Source organism: Pelmatolapia mariae, linkage group LG23 (genome assembly GCF_036321145.2).
Source record: "Pelmatolapia mariae isolate MD_Pm_ZW linkage group LG23, Pm_UMD_F_2, whole genome shotgun sequence".
Taxonomy (NCBI): domain Eukaryota; kingdom Metazoa; phylum Chordata; class Actinopteri; order Cichliformes; family Cichlidae; genus Pelmatolapia; species Pelmatolapia mariae.
Window position 1 is genome coordinate 44,772,464 of NC_086246.1, and position 21,200 is coordinate 44,793,663.

At 42.5% G+C, this 21,200-nt stretch overlaps 1 protein-coding gene across 1 annotated transcript; it reads left to right on the top strand.

Moving 5' to 3' along the window:
• Window positions 1-392: 392 nt before the first annotated feature.
• Window positions 393-19,362, top strand: LOC134620691 (leucine-rich repeat-containing protein 52-like). The gene is made up of 2 exons (XM_063466956.1): window positions 393-1,518; window positions 16,607-19,362. The coding sequence occupies exons 1-2, from the start codon at window positions 870-872 to the stop codon at window positions 16,945-16,947; spliced, it is 990 nt and encodes a 329-aa protein (XP_063323026.1). The 5' UTR covers window positions 393-869; the 3' UTR covers window positions 16,948-19,362.
• The last annotated feature ends 1,838 nt before the right edge of the window (window positions 19,363-21,200 follow it).

Consider the following 21,200-nt stretch of genomic DNA (forward strand, 5'->3'; position numbering starts at 1 on the left):
GACGTCTGGTTTTCTAAAGAGGGCAACACCTGCTGACGTCACCACTACAAATTGCCCATAGCCAACACACACACACACACACACACACACACACACACACACACACACCACAAACTGGACTTTTGTGTGTGCAGAGCTGCAGTATACGCGCGGATGGAGAGTCAGAAAGGGAGGGCGCACAGAGCGAGACAGCATCAGTACAGCGCGGCAGTGAGCCACGGTCACACAGGGCTGAGTGAGCGCAGTGGAAGGACGCACTTTCAATTGCACTCCTGAGGGAAAAACACGACTTGACTGCTGGACGGTGGCGCACATCACTCAGACAAACACAGTCAAGGACACATGTGAGCCGAGTGCGTCTCCACGGAGAACATTTCGCGGACTCTGCGTTCAGGATTCAGGGATTTGTTTTAATTAATTAATTTATTTATTTTTTTTGCGTAAATCATGGTATTTGTTTGGAAACTAAATAAACAATGCTCTCTGATGGAGTCGACTAATTCACAAAGATGAGACTCGGAGGGAGTGATCGACAACATTCAATGGTTCTTTGGTCCCCTCAGGTGGGACAAAGTCCGATAAGCTGCACAAGTCTCACCCACTGAGCCCGAGAAGCGGTCACCTTCTGAAATGATGTCTGGTGGCGACGTGCGTGGTGCGCCAGCGTGCGTGTGAGTGACTGACCGATAGCCTTTCTGAGAAAGAGAGAAAGAGCCTGGATATAAACAGCAGCCGGGATTTCAGGCAGCGACAGCCAGACACTCACCGGCTCTCTCCCAGCTACTCACACCCATGCAGGATGCCCGGAGAGCGCCGGAGAGTCCTGGTCCAGCTCAGCCCGAGTTCATGACGCTCTGGGCGGTCTCGTCATGCGTCTCTTGCCCGAGCCCAGTGCCCAGTCCCTCCGACTCCTCTTCCTCTTTATCTTCGTGATGGGGGTGGCCCCTTCACCGGCTCTCACTGCCGGTTGCCCTGACAGATGCGTGTGCGACGACCAGCTGGTGGTCCAGTGCGCTGGCCAGGATCTTACCCAGTTTCCCAATGACCTCCCCCTGGCCACCCGGCAGCTCATAATCTCGAACAACCGCATCGGGGACCTACCGGCGCTGCAGCTCAACTACCTTTCCGATCTGGTCTATCTGGATTGTAGCAACAACTCACTGACAGAAATCTCCGAGTCCACTTTCGGGAACTTGAGGAAACTCGCTTATCTGGACTTGTCATTCAACAGCCTGCTGCAGATCGAGGACCGGACTTTCGGGCCCCTAGCGTCTCTGGTGATGCTTCGGCTGACGGATAACCCGAGTCTGGGGGAGATCCACCCGGATGCCTTCGCAGAGAACATGGCTCTGCAGGTGCTCGATGTGAGCCGGAACAACCTGACGACCCTCAACATTAGCAGCCTGATCGCCCTGCCTGCTCTGAGGTCTCTGGGGCTCAGCGGCAACCCATGGAGATGCGACTGTGACACAGAGGACCTCTGCCTTTGGGTGCAGATAGAGGGATACAAGTTCCAAGGTGAGGTTGTATGTCTACACAAGCGGGCATTTATGATGGTTTTAAACACTTAAAAAATGATAATGTATTTTTTACTTTTATATGGAACATAGCACAACACATAAATTGGTCCATATATGCATGTTTATTTTTCAGTTGGCAGCAGTCTTTTGTGAGGTGATCACTGTGCGTTTGGCTGCTCTTTCCTGGAAAAGAAACTATTCTTACTTTTAAGACCTTGCGCTAAAGGTTTCATCATTTGTGGATGGCTTAGCTCCTGATGATGGGCCACTTATTGCACTGTTGCTCTCCTTTTATTCTGATATGTATACACACATATTTCCAACCTCCCCCAGGTGTGCACAGATGCACAGTCAGATGCTCTTTCTCTTTCTGAAAAGCACACACTCACAGAGAGAAAGAGAGGGAGAGAGGCTCCAGAGCTAAGAGTTTGACCTCAGAGTCAGAACAATCTGAAGATTTTGTTCCCCTGCTGATCTCTGCAACACAGTCCCTCCAAACTGCCCTTCACGTCTCAATAATACCTTGAGTTTACCCCAACAAATAAGCAGCCTCATGTTGTTCTTACCTGGAAGGCATCAGCACCTCAGCTGTAAAATCCCTTAAACATAGAGGAAGAATGGCCCACGAAGAATTTGTGGACTTGTGACCTTCTCAGAGAGGACAAGCTCAGGTGATCTTTGCTCATAAAGGTTAATTGAGCTTAACTGTAAGCAGGTGAAATGGGTTATCGCTCGGGACAATGGATTGCTGTCTTACAGCTGGTGTTCATCCCCATCAATGTCACCGCTTTGTTTATCTGAGTCCTGAAGGCAGAGATAATGCTAAGAGGATGATTGTGTCCTTTTGTACCTTTTTTTTTACCAGCCTCTCCTGCTTGCACACACACACAGACTTTAATGAACACACATGCAAACAAAGTGCCCACTTGGGTGTACTGGAGCTCACATTGCTGTATCTGTTGGGCCCCTCAGTCCAGATGGTTAATGATGATGCTCTAAAAAATTGGCCTCCTGTACTCTTACTAAGGACAACACGTACATGTGTGAAGCGTGTGTGTTTGTCTGTGAAAGATAGAGTGACTCACCCCACTTAGTGTGGAAGCTAGAGGTTAAGGGGGACCCTCAGGCCAGGACCCATGGGAAATTTGAGTATTAAGGGACACAGAGCTTTAGAGGAAGGCCACATAAAGACAGCAAGTACCCAACGTTGTTATCCACCTTCAGACATGCATAGTTACTAGGAAAATCAGAACACATTTTCTAACCCAAAAGCTTCTGAACTGTAAGTGACACAATCCAACACCCACAGCTGAGCCACTCTGCCTTAAAAACACTCACACCTGTAACAGTTAATAATTATGAAATGACACTCATTCATCATCACACCGCTCTATAAAAGTTAGAAATGTGATCAGTGGAGTTCAGACTTTGTTCATTGAGAAACACATATCGCACACCCTCCATCGCTCAGGCTGACAAATCAAGTATGAACGTGGCACTCATAAACAAACACGTAACCAGTTTAACGAAGTGAACGGGGTCAAGCGAGCATGCGTGTGTGTTAGAGCATGTAGTTGTGTTTCTGTGGTCATGAATGCCTCCTGATCAGACTGCAGGGCTGTGAGTCTAAAGCACAGAGACTCCAGCTGTCGCTACCTCTCAGTGTGAATATGAATCAGGTGCATGCAAGTGTGGATGCTTGTGAGAGTTCGTCTTCAGACAGACACAATAACAAATTCAGGATTGTTTTCAGTTTTGCTGATGATGATGTTTAAGGTTATAATTAATACCTGGATTCAAACCAAATTTAGTTTGGTTTGATTGTTTTTGTGTTTCTGTTACAGATATTGTGCATTTTGTCGTTGTTAGGTATTTACATGCCCGTCATTTTTAAGAAAGTCACCCAGTTTTTCTTTTTGTTTGTGCTGGTTATGTGTGACTGACAAAGGCTGACATGACTTGACTCTGGCAGCCATAAAAAAAAGAGAGACAACGAAAGAGAGAGAGAGGAGTGGATGTGTTTCTTTAGTAAAGTCATGAAAAAAGCAAAAAGACAAACCGTCAGGAAAGTCTCTGTCTCAGAGAACGAGTCTGAGCTAGGGGTGCAAGCAGTCGGGTTTTATGGTTGATGTTGTAAATTTCTTCCTGGTCAAGAAAGACTTCGAAAAAAAAATGTTAGATAAAATGATATTTTCAGAAAGGGAAGCTTAATGTGATTGTGAAACAGTTGCTGTTATTAAAAAGGGTCTAAAATTAACCAAGAGAAAAGAAGTAAAGATACTTTTAGTTAATCATGTATAATATTTAGACTCTAAATTGAAGGAGTTCTGTCATAATGGCGCTAGGCGTGGGGTTTGGCGGTGGAGGTTTCAGTTACAAGAGAACTGGAAGGAAGAAGACCAACAGCACCACCTGCAGATTTGCACCCCAGGAAATACTAATTTAATAAACCTTAATTATTTTGCAAATTGGTAGTTAAAGCACACAGACTCATTAGTGGCAAGGCAGAAGTGTGACAGATTAATTTCAATAGTTTATTTGACAAATCAGTCGCAGTGAGACACATTTGGTGAGTAGCTGGTTGCAACCCTGAGTGAGCCCTTCTCAGTGTAGATTGTCTCCCCAAGTGGCCCCCAGCTAGTTGTATTAATTAGTTATTTTGCCTGGAGTGGTACTTTAATATGTTTTTTAGCTTTGTGACTGTAGTTGGCTTCTTTTATAAATATTATAATAAAGTAATATTTTAACAAATTTTGTGGGTTTTTGTGTGGTTTTTAACTTGTTTTCTTTTGTTGGAGCGCTTATTTTTGAGTTATCGACTTGTACAAATAAAGTATTGAAATTCATCTGTCACACCTTTGCCTTGCCCGTAACAAGTCTGTGTGCTTTGGTTACTAATTGTTGATATAATTTGGGATTATTAGATTAATGTTTACTGAGCTGAAAAAATCCCCTGGTGGCGTTGTTGGTTTTCTTTCCTGCAGTTGTTTTGTAACTGCCCCCTGCCACAATGACATAGACTTATCACTTAACTCAGCAGTTTCCTCAGCTCTGTGAAGCATTTTAGCATCTTTCAGCTATTTTCTTTTACATTCACTGATCACTTTATTAGGTACACCTTGCTATTACTGCGTTGGACCACCTTACGTTTACAAATATGCCAAAAGTGCTCTGTTGGATTGACATCTGGAAACTGTGGAGGTCATTTGAATATAGTACATTGTCATGTTCAACAAACCATTTTGAAATGATTTGAACTTTGTGACATGGTGCATTTTTCTGCAGGAATCAGCCATCAGAACATAGGCACACTGTGGCAATAAAGAGATGGAGAGCAATGACTAGTCAGCAGCAATACTCAGGTAGGCTGTGGCAATGAAAGGATGCTGAGTTGGTACTAAGGGGGGCGAAGTGTGCCAAGAAGATTTCCCCAGCACTATTACACCACCAGCAGCCTGAACTGTTGAAACACGTCAACTAATGCATGTGTTCATGTTTAGACTAAATTCTGACCCTACTGTCTGCAGAAGAAATTGAATTATCAAACCAGGCATTTTCTAATTTTCTATTGTCCAATTTCGGTGAGTCGTGATGTCAATTGTAGCCTCAGTTTTCTGTTCTTAGATGATAGGCACGCCACCCAGTGTGGTCTTCTGCTGCTTCGAGGTCTGAAGTGCATTCCTCAGTTGTTGCAGGTGGTTATTTAAGATATTGTTCTCATGCTATAAACAGCAGTCTGTTCATTCTCCTCTCGCTGGATATTTTCTCATTTTCAGACCATTCTCTCGAAGCCCTAGAGATGGCTGTGTGGGGTAATGCCTGGAGATCAGTTTCAGTTCATTTTGCAGCAGTGAGTTTTAGAGAACCTGATATTTATAGAGCAAATGAATAAATCAGAGCTGAAAGGAAAAACAGTAAATGTCAGACTATCAGTCATCAGGTGGACAAGCGTGCAACTCCAGTGTAAAAACAGCCAGTTGTTCACTAATATGTTAGCCACATTCATCTAAAGCCACTTCTGGCATGTGTAAGCTGCACCCAAGAGAAAAAATAAATAAATGCAGTTTTAGGGAGAAACATGATATTCACGGAGAGAAAAATAACCTCAGTTTGTTACTTTGTTGTGTTGTGCACATAAAACGCTGTAGTGCGGAGACATTTGTCAGTCATGGACATAACTTCTTACATTACAGGCAAACTTCTCAGCAATAATAATAACTCATTCACTTTGCCGCACTTCACAGTGTGTCGGGTGCAGATGATTTGCTGCTTTTGGGACATGTACTGTATAATGATGCTTTGAATCACACGTCAAAGCAGCTGATGTTCACACGCCACGGTTTGCATGAAGTATTACCTCCAGCAAAGAGGAAATGGGATTTTTTTTCTGTTTATCTATCAGTTTCACTAAAAGTGGAGTGTGGCTTAACAGAGAAATTATATAGATGTGGATACGGAAACTTTTTTACAGCTGCAAGACAGGGCAAGGTGGGAGAATATCCAAATCTTTGCAACCACGTATCAAACTGAAAAAACATAAAACAGAGCGATCACCTTGCTGCTCTGAAGAAGATATCAGAGAATCCATGGACTGGATCCATGGACTTAATTCAATTGAAGGTGTGCCGTCTCGGACTAGTCTTGTTTGTCATGGCAATAGATCAAAAAGAAAAATGTACGTTCAGGAAGATTTTTGTATAACATTGTCTGTTTGGTCATGCGTTCCAACAACTCTGACTTACCTGTCATGCTCTGATCTCCATTCTCTATTATGAGTTGTCAGTACTCGGGGAATGTACTTCCTCTTGTCATAATAACATTTCAGCTTGTTAAATGCCTTGCTGTACTCACTGTAGGGTGATATTTGACAAGTGTCTCAGCTAAATACACAGACTCTGAGTGGCTTGTCCTGCCTTCGGGCTGGCAGAGCTTGTAGTGTTATGACTCCAGTGTTGGGGAAAGTATTTTCTGGCTGCTCATCAGTCCCCTGGACGGCTGGGAGCCCAGAGGCAAAGAGCCAAGGCAGGGGGGCCACGCATGGGGCAAGAGTTAAATATTTATAAAATGAGAAAGACAAACAGAGGTCAGCCAGTTTAAAGATGTCACAGTGAAAGAAAGACGTTAGGTTTCTCAAAAATTGCACCTGATTTTGACTTTAATGAAAGCGAATCTTTAATTACTGAAGAAATTAGATGAGATGAGAAGAGAGAGAGAGCAGCTGAAGAAACACAGGAAAAGAAGAAAGGACAAAATGAGAAAGGACAGAAAGGGATAATAAATCGGGCAAAGAGATTAAAATGAACTTTGGGTACAGCAAGGAGAAATAAAATGAAAAAAAAAAACAAAAAACAGACAGACTATTGAGGACTTACCAATCATCTATGCCCCAGATCTGTCACTCAAACCCATTAAAACATTCATTATGACAAGGAGGCATCGATTCAATTTAATACAGGTAGATGATGCATTATTTATCAGCTGGAACCATTCCTCAGACCCATCTGGTGCAGAGAGGCATATCAAATTCAACTGGTCTCCTTCAATAGTGTAGCCTCTATGTATTTTTATGTCTCTGTGCATTTTACTGTGTGAGCTCGAAAGCAGGATTGATGTGATGCTTGTGTGGGTGTGTTTGTGATGTGATCACCTGAGGCACAGAAGGGAGATAGCACAGGTGTGTGAGTTCATGTGCATGACTGCGTTTACATGCTGCACGTATGTGCACGTGCGTGTGGCAAACCAAGCATGTAAGCCAAGAGAATGAAATTGGAAAAGAGAGCGGAGAGTGTGAAGATGACGGAGCAAAAAAAAAAAAAAAACTCAGGGAAATAGGAGGATGTAGAAGATGAGGGAAACGGGGCTGAAGAGGAGAACAAATGCAAACGTGCTAGAGCGGGAATGAAAAGTGGAAGGTGATAAAGAGGGGGGCAGTGATAAGAGATAGAGGAAAGAGAAGAGAGATGGAGCTGCTGCTATCTGACCTTCACTCTCTCTCTCTTTACTCATCCTCTGCCAAAGGAAGAAGGGATCATATGGAGAAATGATAGATAGGAGGATGGTGGTAATCTGACTAATGCCATATTTGAGAAGAGTGTGAAGGCGTGTGTTATTCAGCCCTAGTGGATGTGATGGAGAAAAGGTCAACTATTCTTAGTCTTCTTTGCCTTCCCCAGTATGATGCATTTAGCTGGCTAAACGGTGAGATATCCGAGCTTCGCCGTGAGGGGAGGGCCCCCAGAATGTCTTATGCTGGATTTTGTAGGCTTGTAATGAGCATGACTGGGACAATTTGGAGATTTAAATATGTCTAGGCATTTTAGGTAAAGCAGTAAAAATCAAGTCTCCGTTTTTTAAATGGAAATTATAATGTATGCATCGTTCCTTATGTCTTATCTTGTGTAACTGTTATTAAAAGTACAGCAGAGTCTAAAGTCTTGATCCACCCCTCGTTTTTTAAATATTTTCCTTTCAATGAGCCAGACTGTCTCAAGCAATAGATCTCCAGGCTTTTTGAAGGGTTTTTCTTTCAAAATTGACTGTTTTTCACTCATTTTCAGTCCCCATACCTGACCAATTTCAGAAGAATGCTTTTTCTTTCTTTTTGCAACTTAACATCAACCTATGAATCATTCAACAATAAAAACGGGCCTACCTCATGAGCCAGTGTTGTGTCTACACAGTAGCAAATAACCTGTATTGAATTGTATCTGTAGGGACTTTATTACTTGCAGCCTGTTGCAAAAACACATTATTTGCTCCTATTAAAAATACCAAAGGAAACACAAGCATACATTTATATTTTTCCACCAACAAGGTGATCCCGATAGAGCTATGTGAAAGGACCCAGAACGACTCGGATATGGCTGCTCTCAAAACTTTTATTTATTGTGCACTTTATGGTGTCTCTCTGTCACCTCGAACTCTGCTGCTGTCAGCTGCTTCAATCAGCTGCCTCCTTCCTCCGATCCTGCCGGCTACTGAAATAGGGAAGTCATCCACCACAGCTCCATCTTTATGGAGGTGCTTTCCAATTCAGAACAAGCCAACTTTAGTATTTTCCATAGACTGTGAATGAAAGGTGGACATAGCCATACAGTGTGTGCAAAGCCCTTTTTCTGAACCCTTGATGTGATCCTTTTGATACCAGATATCAACAGCGCAGTATGGATCTTTAACATGCTTCTTGTCATTACTGGGGCCCGTGATTTACAAAATTAACATAATTTTGTATTCAGAAAGACTTAAAGTTAGTGAGTGGTGCCATAAAATCACTGAAGCAGTGGGGTGGTTTTCTCTTAGACTTCTATACAATGTGATTTAACAGATGTCTACTCCTACTAATCATTAGAAAGAATTCAGGTTTTACGCCAAGATGGCGTTACTTTACAGAACCTATGCACACTCTATGATGTTGCCTCTGGGTACAAATCTGAGACATCAAAACAAGACTGGTGAATTGCAGTGATGGTTCCGGAACAATTTTATTATCATAATATACAAATAACACAACAAATAACACAGTGATATCTGATAGTAAATCTGCAGGTTTTGCAGTATGGTCTAACTTCAATTTTCACAAATCCCTGAATGAATGATAGTATGTATTAAGGACATTATTGTCCACTGTAATCTTATTGATTCATAAATAATTCTTTAAATTCTGTACTCTTCCTCCACCTGGAGGTCAGAGGTCATAAAGGCAATACAGAAGAATGGGTTGTCAGAGACGTATCATCAGGGTAGCTGATTAAAGGCTTCAGTCAAGGTCTCTGGTTGAATAGTGGCCTCCACTAAGCGTGTAAACACACAGAAATATGTAAAACAGACTTAAGTTAATTCTCTGTGATTGAAGGTATTAGAGGCTGCTCGTATCTACAGCTTCCACATGTACAGGACCAAAACTGTACTAATTACCATGTGCACTGGCGTAATTAATCTGTTTATAAATAGCTCTGCTCCTGTTTCACAGGATAGCATCTCTGCCCCTGCAGGGTAATACCTCAAAGATCTGATCATACATGTGTGTAATGTGAACATACTGTAAATGCACGCATGAACTTAAAATGCAGAAATATAACCTGCGTCTTAAGGTCCTTTAAACTACAGGCATCTCTTGTTTTGTGTGCATTCACAGTCCAGTCAAAAAAAAAAGAAAAAAGCAGTTGTTATTCCACTGCTCGTTGCCGTCTTCTGCGAGTGAGCATCAGAGACTAGTGAACGAGTTAGAGTGAAGTCAACGAGTCAACAGCATTTTTCAGCAGCATCTCATCCCCACATTAGCAACACCTCCGGGGAAGCAATGAGCCCACTTTCCTGTCAGCACCGAGCCTGGAAACTACCCAGCTGATGATTGGACACTGAGACTGTATCACCCAGTCTCAGTGACTGACACTCACAAATACTCATGACCTCTGATTACAGATGCATATGCACACACATACACTGCTTATAGTCACTGGATTGCTAAATTGTGCACTCTTTCAAATAAAACAGGAAGTCTTAGTTCCCATTCACAATTCCTGGAAAGCTCTGCTTGATCTGAGGCTTTTAGAGAGGTGCTTACTCGTGTCTTGGGCTTGTGTGCCTTTATATCCGATTGTCTATTTTAAAAAGTAAGGTGTTACATGATTGACTGCTCATGTTTATTTCCTCCTGTGATATTTTTATCCTTATAAGCACTGGCCAGGTGTCACTGAGCTGCAGGGATTTGTGTCCGGTCATTAGCACACTGACATGACATTATGGTAACACGGCGACGTTATGGAATGCACAGCAGAAGTAATTGGGTAAAGGGTATGAAAAAATAGGCGGATGTACACCATGCAGGAAAACAAGAACCAGACAGCAATAACATTTTACCAACTGCATATTGCAGAATCTAAGTGTAGGGCAATATGAAACCACCGGGTTCAGGCCACACTACGTCATAATGAGTGTGTATGCCTTGCCCTGCAGCTTGTTTAAGGTGTGTTTGAGAAATGGGGAAACTGCAGTGCAGTGAGCATGCAAACTGTCAATTTTTCGAGGCTGCAGTAACTGTCCTGAAACTGCTGGAATTAGACTGCACTCAAACTACTCTGCAGGAACAAAGAGCGCAGGCACACATCTCTTTATCTTTGTGCTCCACACTCGCTCTCTGCTCTCTCTCTCTCCGAGCCTCACTCATGCACATCCACACGGTCCCTAACCTGAAAATACCCCTGGTTTAGCTCTCGGGGTATTTGTTTCATTTTGCAGAATTGTATAAGTGCTGCACCTACTGAGAAGTTTTAATGAGACTGTTGGGTCTGTTCCCACAAACCCCGCTAGTTCTAGAGACTTATTCATCATGAAAGAAAAACAAGGCAACAGCGTTCGATCGATTACTTGCGCAAGGGAGGCCTCATCTGTGTCCAGCACGAAAATGACCCCAAATCCGGCCTCCTCTCGCTGCCTTTTATTGAGAGACAGTTCACACAAAACACAGCAAAGCAACGCCCACATAGTTCTAAGGCATTATATGTATATGTGTGAACTTCTGTATGTAGGTAAGAATGTGTGTGTGTGTTACCTCCTGCTGACCAAAGGGTCGTAAACGCAGGAAGTTTACATCAAAAGAAGCAGATCTTCCACATAGGATGTATCTGCAATAAAACCTCCCCCAGCACAAAGTGGTTAGAGGTGGTTAGGATCAAAGGAATGGCTTTGATCCTACTGCTTGAACTAAGACTGTACAAATTTAAGAAACACAATGGCAACATTCAACAATTAGACCTAACAGAGACAATGAGCAGGTTAACTGCACAGGCAAATGGAAAGAAGAGCAAATGTTAGCACAAGTTTGCAAGTAACACCCTTTTATACACATTTAAGTTTTCAAAAAGGTGTGTTTAAAATAAATTAGCACCTGTACTGAATGGGTACTATAACTGGACCTTTAATGAAACAGTCTTCAGATTAGATATTAACCGGAGAGAATGGCTACAATGCCTAAAATGCTGGACTTTAAACAAGAAAATTAACAGTTTTAACTACATTCACCAAAAGTACCAGCGCATATCTTATTAAAGACAAAATTCAGTGAAAAATAGCGACTGTGAAAAACAGGGACAACTACTGAAAATGTCAAGGGCATGCTGCCAGAGTGATGGCTGAGTGATGGGATGAGTGAGAAAACAGTGAGTGACAAGGAAACAGACGGTGAAGAGAGACTGAACGCAGAGTGAATCATCCAGGCTGCCACCTTTTCCTGTATTCTCCAGTAATACTCAACATTATTTTCTCTTATCTGGGATTGGAAGCGGCAGTGAATTATCTCCAAAGCGTAGCCACAAGTGTACAGGATAAATGTATTTGCGGTCGGAAATTCAGACGTCTTCCTGTTGAACGACACAGAAACAACTGGCAATATTACCTGTTTGTTTAACCACCCTGTATAGCTGCTGTCATGGCTTCTCCTGTAATCCGTTCCTATTACCTGTTTTATTCTAAAAGTTATTTCCTTATTACTCCCTTCCCTCCACCTGTGGCTTATCCTTTTTCTCTCCCCGTCTGTGTTTAGCCATTACTTGATCTTTGCCTCTCATCCATTTGGGGATCCCCTGCATTTTTATTTATCTCATTGTTTACTTATTTGACTCGTTGCTCAACTTTGGTAAATCCTGCTCAACTCTGCAGTGCTTTTTGTGGTCATGTTCTTCCAAAATTTACATTAAAGTTGCACCTTTCTTGTTTAACATCAGGCTTTGTGTATGCTTTTGACAGAAGCCCTTACACATGACACCTGCCCAGTTCACACCATGTTACAGTCTAAAACTCTTCACTTTAGATTAAGTACAACAGGCTATATACACTCGCTGACCACTTTACACCCATGATGCACATCTCCAATTAGTCTATTGGATTGATAACTGATTATTGTGGGCTAATTTTCATGTTCAGAAACCAGTTTGAGAAGATTTAACTTTGTGACATGGAGGGTTTTTCTGCTGGAAGAAGCCACTGGTGTGGTCATAAATAGATCAGGAGTCTCTGTAATTATTTGACTGATTCATTATAATCTGGGTGTTACAAGGGCATACAGCCAGTTTGTGGGAGTCAAAATTCTGGCTGGGTCGTAGGGGATCAAATATTTACTTCACTCAGTGACCTGCAAATTAATTTTTAACTTTTATGGTTTTTCTTTTGAGTTTTTTGGTTGATATTTTGCCTCTCTCCATTAAAATGAAACAGGGGGTCAAAGAATTATTTACCCCACTGTATGTCTTGTGCTAGGATGAACTCATTAAGTTCCTATACTTGCTCATTTTAATTAAATGCAATACAGTTTTCTTCCATTTAATGCTAATTCACAAGCGCTAACTCATGGCACTTTGCAAGTAAAAAACTAAAACTTACCTAGTGTTTATGAAAAAAGTGCAGATCCAAATTACTATTACTGCCAGTAAATCTTATTGATCTGTATCATATTGTGTTTTAATCAATGAGAAAAGGGCTGCTTTTCATATAAAATCAATAGGAAGACAATAAAGAGAGTCATGTGAATTTAATACGTTTTCCCAAAGTAAGACTTAACTTTTGCTTCTATTAGGCTGCCTGATTATTGTTAACTTCACAGCTAACACTAAATAACAGGAAGATGGCAGATGCATCGTATTTTCATGCTTATCTATTGTTTAAATATTAGAGTTTTCTGTTGAAGGATTGTTTTAGTGTGAGACAGTGTTCTTGTTTGTTCACTTTGCTCATACGCACACAGAGGAATACAAGTGGAGCACGCTCAATCAGTATACTGACTTTCATCACACTTTAGAGAAGAACAGGCAGCAGTACCACGCAGCCAAGAACTGTGACCAGAGTTTGAATTGTTACAAGACACATGAAATGTTGACGGAAGAAGAACAAACGAGACCCAAATACCCCGAGGGACCTGTTTGCTGTTGTGAGTCTGCACAGCCTCTGATTGCACCTCACTGTTCCAGCATCCGGTTACGAATGTTACATTGCAAGAGAGAAAAGAAAATACCTCACCTCATATACGCAGGAAAACAAATCCTCACACCAGCCTCGAGGCAAGATTGGCAAGGTAATGAGACAGAGCAGACCAGCTAACTGGGCCAGAAACAGTGGAAGACGATGACAGAGGGACAGCCACGAACAGTGAAGACACATAAGGAAGTTTAGTGCAGTTTTCCAACATATGAAAACCTTTCAACATAAATAAGGTAACATGGATAAAAGATTAGTGACAAGCAGATTAAAATAATAAAATAAAAACAGAACCGACCTTCCATACTTCCTCCACAGATTATTTTGTCCTGAGCTGTCCTCAGGCTCCTGCTGCAGCCCTTCCAACGATACTAAGAGGCAGAATTTCTCAAGCATGTCTTGGGTCTTCTCCCAGTTAGAAATGCCTGAAAAACCTTAGTAGATACCGGGATCCCAAAGGGTAGTCAAACCTTTATCCATGGAGCTCGGCTGGACGCAGCCCAAACAAGTGGGTCCACCGCCTGTAGATGTGCCATTGTGGCCTGCTGCATTGTGGCTTGGGCAGCAGTTAAAGGAGGCAGCAATGGTGATCTGATCCCCTGGGTTCACAGACAGCCTATTTAAGGCCTATATATATTTTGTATTGTAATAGTGAATTACTGAATGACATCAAAAGTCCTTTGCAACAGACAAAGGCCATGATTCATTTCAATCAGGTGTCGTCTTTAGTGTCTTAGTGGAGAACAATCCTCGAAGAGCCAGTAAAGTCTTGTTTGGGTGGGTTTAAAGAGCCCTGTCCCTGCTTTCTCCAACGCTTTCTGATAACTAATTTCCACAAAGGAGAAATATAAAAGAATTTCTTCATTACATTCAGGAATGCGCCTGTTTTACTTTCACATTTCCAGCAGTAAATGTCATCCATCGGTCCAATTTTGGCCTATTAGCTAAGGTTAATGCCATTTACAAAACTACCAGTGTGGTAAAATGCAAACAGCATAATTTCTGTATGTAATAATAAAGTATATAATCTTGCCCTTTGCGCCCACTGAACACTCAGCATCAACCACTGTATTTGTCCGCTCTCAGTATTCTCTCCCAGCTTTTTAAATCAGGCCTCTTTTTCATGCCGATCACTTCTACGATTACTTCTAAAGGGGAAGCGAGCAGAGACAAGAGAGGCGCGATGTAAAATCTCTGTGCGTCTATTTTCTGATTGATAGGCAAAAATGGATGAAGAAAAAAAGTGTTACATGCAGAATATGTTTCAGTTTATCCTCAGTTGTTTATTTGCCACTGAAAAATTGTGCACCTCTGACAAGTAATCCTGTTTTATGGTGTTAAATACTAACTGAGTGACCTCATACTCTCAGCACTCACATGGACAGCTGTTAAAAAGAGAAAAACATCAAAGCTATTTGGTTACAGAAGAATACCAATCCATCACTTGACACATGCAGCAGACTTGACACAACAGCATCAGCATCTTCTCAAGAGTGGGAGAAAGCCCCCGGGGGAGGTGATAAGCAACGCTGTATTGATCAGAAACATAAAACCACTGCAGATATATGTGTTGTGAAAGTTCCTCCGAGCAGGTTTGGGAAACCTTTTTCAAAACACCAAGTTTGCTTTGTTTGATTCCAGTTTTCTAACCACCAGTATAATGTGTCTCGTGGTTATCTTGGGCAGAATAAAACACTTTAGGTTTGAGGTTCATTTGGGTGTCCTTCTAGTTCTTACTTCAAACTGCTGCTTCTGCAAATCCCTGGCAAGTAGTCTGAGATGTATAGATCATATCCAGTCATTCTTTTCCCATTGCTCATTTCCATGTCCAGACCTTTGGCTTCATTGGTAGATGACTGCAGTTTAATTAACACTGTTAACAGCAATAATCCATCAGAGGAATGGAGCGCCGGAGACTTCGCTCATATTCTATGTTCTGTCTATCTCGTGATTCTTATTTAGTGTGTGCATACACTCTTTCTCTGTGCATTTGTTTGCATTTTTCTCCCTCCGTCCCTGTTTTGTGCCGTTATCTTTCTCTCGGTTTTTAAAAGTGCCCATCTCGATTTGCCCATCTATCTCTTTTTCGGTCTCTCATCTCTCTCGTTTTTCCCAGCTTGGAATAAAGAAAAAGAAAAACACACAAAAAGCTCTTGCCCTTTATGTAGAATACAAATGGAATCAAGCATGCAGGGAGGGTGGGAATGAAGAAGCATGGGAATTAGCCGTGCTTCTAAAGTCAGATGAACTGATAGCAAACAGCGCATACTGTTCTTGTTTCTGATTACACTATTAGATGCATGCAGAGCGAGTCCCTCTACCCTCCACCCTCTCTCTTGTTAGCGGTGTGTTCATATTAATTGATATACACGAGGGTACTGTATATGCTAATGCAAATTCACTGTAGCAGAATGAACTGATTCAAGGAGGCTAGGACAAGCACGGACAAAGAGATTGGGACCTATCTGGCTTCAGTAGTTGACCCTAACCTTTGACCTCTCTTTTGTTAAATCTTAAACCCCATAAATAAGTCATTTACTGTTTTAAAAGTGTCAGTGTTTCTGCTTTTCTGTGTGGATGACAGTTACTCCGGCTGATTATCATTTTCCCCATTACGAGCAGCAGATGTTTTGTCAGAGAAAACACTCGTCTCCTTATCTTCTCCCCAGTGCATAGTGATTTGTTGGTGTATAATGGTGTACACAAGCGTAGGGGAGCGTTTATGTGCCCCAGGCTTGCAGTCAAGTCACCTTTCCTTGCATACATGTGCATGAGTATGTGTGCAGCGTATCAATGATCCCGTGCCCTAGACACCAAAGACCCCCATTACTCAGAGGAAATCTGTTGTGTCTCTCGGGATCCTTTATCACAAAGGTTATCAGTGCATTTTTAAAAAGCTGTTTGTTTGGATCCTGGCGTTTGATGTTTGCATACCTTTTTCTCCTGAGTAATTACATTTTTTCCCCTTTTCTCTCCCGATACTCTGCCCTTCATCCTCAACCACACACTGATTATTCTCTGCCACTGCTCTCTTTTATGATATGTCTTTCCTCATTAATCTCCTCTCTCATTACTCCTCCGCTCTCTTTCTTCTTTTTCTTTCTCTCCTTCACCTCCAGATGAGGGCCAGACAGTTTGCCACAACCCTCCGGAGCTGGCTGGCCAGCGGTTGGCGGAGGTCGGCATGCAGTTGCGGGCAGATTGCCACCAAGGCCTGGGCTACTGGGACTACCTCTTCTTCATCGCCATCGGCTTTGTCATCTTCTCGGCCGGCACGGTGTCGGCTTGGGTGATGGGCGTGCTCATGGTGCTGTACGAACGCTACAGCAAGCGAAAGAGCGAGGAACTGGACAGCGATGACGAGGACGAAAGGGGAGGGATGGGTGGAGGTGGGGGAGGTGGAGGGGGTGGTGGGAACCAGGGGAATGGTGATCTGAGCAAGCCTGGCATGCAAGTGTGACAGACTGATGTGAAACAACATTGGAAGAGGAAGAAAGAAAAGACAGAGAGGAGCAACTTGAAGTGATGAGAGGAGTCTGAGACCAAAGGCTCTGCTATGAACTAAGATCTGCCTGTCTCTCTTTGTTACAGATTTAGATATTGCAATATGCTCCTTAACATATAAGAAAGTGAGTGTGTATGCGTATGTGTTTGCGCGCGCGTGTGTGAGTGTGTGTCTGCGAGAGAGAAAGAGAGACAGACAGAGACAGCAATAAGGATGACTATGCCTTCACTTCAGGAGAAACAGAACGACCTCTGAGATTATTGAGAGCAATAACCCCCCCCCCCCACCACCACCACCACCACCACACACACACACACACACACACACACACACATACACACATACATACAAACAAACATACACACACACTTTGCACAGATAGTCTACGGAGCTGCTGGTTTCTCTGAGTGGGTGGATGTACCTTTATACTATATGTAAAGTACTCTTCAGTAACACCCAGTAAAACAAGACACGTGAGTGACGCATTCAAACACACACACACACACACACACACACACACACACACACACACACACACACACACACACACACACACACACACACACAGTATAATCATACAAAATACATAAGAAGGTACTGGGAGTCACAACGAGAGCTTTGCCTTATCTCCAAAGTTAAAGGGGGATCTAGTTTCGTATTTAAATGTGATTTTCCTGAAAGCCTTAAGGCAACTCACTTGAAATATTCTACAGTCACCGCTGTTTCCTATAGACAGAATCTGTCCACAGAGAACAAACACACATTTTGGGTCATAACAGATCGAACAATGTCAGACACTGTCAAAATAATGTGAATGTACAAAAAAAGAACAAAGAGGTGGTCCAACTAAGCTTGCCGTGTTACTCTTAACATTAAAAGGCACCCTGTGGAGCTGTCTAAATGGTAAATGGTGCTATGGAGCAACATTTTCTTTGGGACATTTGTCAGTTTTGCTGTACTGGCTGACACATAACGTGCTGAGGGTTTTAAGCAAAACTAGAAGGTTTCTAGTTATCAATGCATGCCCATGTCTTAAGTCGGCAGGTATTTATATAAGTATTTATATAAGCCTAGAGGATAGATGCAAATGAATTTATTTGAATGTAAAAAAAATAACTCCCTTTGTTGACAAGAAAACTGCACAGGGTGCCTTTACAAAGCAACTTAACACCAGCTGAAAATCAGACTTTGTGGTTACTATATCCAGACAGTAATGCAAATTTGTAGCCCAATTTTTTCCGGAATTCCTGACCAGAGACCTTTTGGAGTGTTGGGACCAAAAATGTCTGCAAGAATCTGAAACACTCTGTGACATCTTGAGAATGAGTTTCCACAACATATCCTTGATGTTGACCTAAAGGAAAGCAAAACAAAGACAGATTAAAAGATGTTAAAGTGAAATCACACAAGTTGTAAAAGACAGAACGGTTTCGACCCTTTTAAAAAGTACTACTCAAACATTCTGGGAAATGTGCTGAATTAATAGTGTTAATTTCACCTATTTATTTGAAGGTAGCTACAGTTTCCCCAGTATTTCACAAAAATCTGATGTTGTCATTTCCTGCTGTTTCTTACTAGAGCGGATGGTTCACTTGACATTTAAAGACGTGCTTTTACGTGCCGTTGCCCCAACGTCTCCAACTCAGATAGGGGCTGTGCAGAACAGTGACTGAGGTGCTTTTCAGCCTGATGTTAAGTTGCTCCCAAAGCTCGTTTCTCTGTAATAACAGACAGGAGAAGTCTACCTATAGTGACACTAAGTGACTGTCAAATCTCATGTTTACTGTGTGTATGTCTGACTTCATGTTTCTGTGTGTACAGTATATGGTTTGCCACACCGTGAGTCGCGCTGCAGTAGTTGCTTGCCGTAGTCTCCATCTTGCTATTGTGCACGTGGGAGAAGTTTGTCTTTCTCTTTGTGGCAGGATGCCTGTTGTGAAAGTCAGACAGTGTTTGTCAGGCTTTCACCCAGGAAGTCTGGAGTTTGAGCAAAGTATTCAATTATTATTTTAAACTTAAAGTCAAAGTTTAATTAGTTGCATTTGAGAAAAGATGCTTTTGTTGGTTAAATTACACATTGCCACAACATTAGCCACTTCTTAAGCTGTTTTCACACATGCACTGCAGCCCTCAGCTTTTATAGACTGACGGAGGTGAATGTGAGAGTATAAAGGTTTAACCCTGTCACATCAATCACTATATGCTCCCTTGTGTGTCTGTGTGATGTCCAATTGCACACGTGAGAAAAGCGTAGGCAACTGTGCGGTGAATTGACCGTGAGCAAGTTGATCTGCTGCTTCGTGCACGCTCTACCCTCATAGCACCTAAGGCTAATCTGCACAGAGTATTCCTCTGTAGTAAGAATTATTTCCTACATGTAAGAAAAGGCAGCTTTGGACAACGTCCCGACCTGATTCTGTGTGTGCACGTGTGAAAATGGCTTTTGAAAGCCCTGAAGCCAAACTTCTCCCGTGCTCTGTAGTTGTAGAAGTGGGGCGTGTTCATGGTGGCTGCACATGAAGACAGCACCAGGGTGATTGACTCAGTGGTACATCCACGGATGACTCTGCTTTATGTGGCTAGACATATCACTTAGTTGACCCCATATCACGTACGCAGATGGGCTGCAGCCTATAACCCAACTGTCAGAATAGAAGTGTGCCTCTGGAGCAGTAGTAGTAGTGATATTACTGTGTGTGTTCATGTATGCGTAACTGTATGTGTTTAAATGGGGCAGAGCGATCATAGAGCATCTCTGTTAGCAGCGTGGATGAGTGATTCATGAGCACAGACAGATCCAAACCGATTCCTCCTTCATCCTGCTCCGCTTCCACCCTGTCTGTCAGAGACTGGATAGGCGGTTAGCGATAATAAAACTTTAGATAGAGGTGGGGTTGAGCAAGAGCGGGGTCACCATGTGAAGCAGGAATTCATCCTGACTGATGTATTTAGCAGCTGTATTGAAAGACTGATTGATAGCCAGGCTTTTATTGATGTTGTGGGCTAAGTGGATCCAAATGCCCGGGATGAATGGGCACGGTTAAATGATGAATCTCCAGAGGGTTTGGCAGAATGTACGCATGTGCGTCACTGTGTGAGTGTGTGAAAGAGTGCATGTTTATGTTTTTTGTGGCTTGGTTTATGATCATAACAGTATATCCTAATGTGGGTGCAGATGAGCGACAACAGCTTTTTCATTTGTTTATTTTTTTTTTTACAATGAGAGGTTAACTTCCAATGGAAATTTGTCACATCTTCACAGACACGCTTCCTCCCTCACTCAATCACAGGAAGCTGCCTCCCATTTAAACACACACACATGCGCACACATAGATCTTCCTACATGCACAATAAATCTCAAGGGCATCACTAAAGTCAGAGCTGCAAGCCTGAGAACATTAACACTCCTGCTTTGGTCTCGCTTACCATGCATCACTACATCCTCTTATCCTTCCCCTTCATTCTCAATCCGACACTGTCATCAGCTCTCACATGACGCCAGCCCACAAAGACACACGGATACACCTGGATCTATAATTTATCTGCTAAATCTTTAGGCTGTCAGGGCAGATTTTAAAAGGACCTGTGGAAGGCTGGTATCTATGTTTCATCACATTCATAAAAAGGCATTTGACCTACCATGGCATGACCTCACAACCTATACCTAAACTTGCAGACAGCACTTTCTGTTTGGTGCATACATCTGTTTTGCTGGGCTGATTGTCAGTTTTATGCTGCTGACAAATATAGAGCTGTTTAGCAGACAGAAAATGTGAGTCCTTTATCAGCACTAGGTCAGAGGACAGGGGAGTCAGTCAGTGTGCCAAAAGGTGAGGCGCTATACTGGTGTGAAGTCGTCACAGGGCAGAGCACAGGACAGGGTAAAAATATCACTGATCTAAGAGGGCTTCTGTTTTGTGCACACATGTGAGCACCATCAGATTGTGTAATCAGCTGAGAGGCGAGTGGAAGTTTAAAATGTTTGGTAGGAAGCTACTTTGGCTTATGAATCTCATCTTAAAGGCACTAATGCATCTACTGAATGAGCATGAGTTTGTGGAAAGGAGTTGGAAACAATTTAATATATTATTACTGATAAAATCACTGCAGTGGACTCTGTTCTGGGTGTAGCTGATCAAAGCAAGCGTGGAAAGAGAGGAGGGGGCTTCTTTGTAACTTCTCCCCTCCTCTCATCATGTTTTTACACA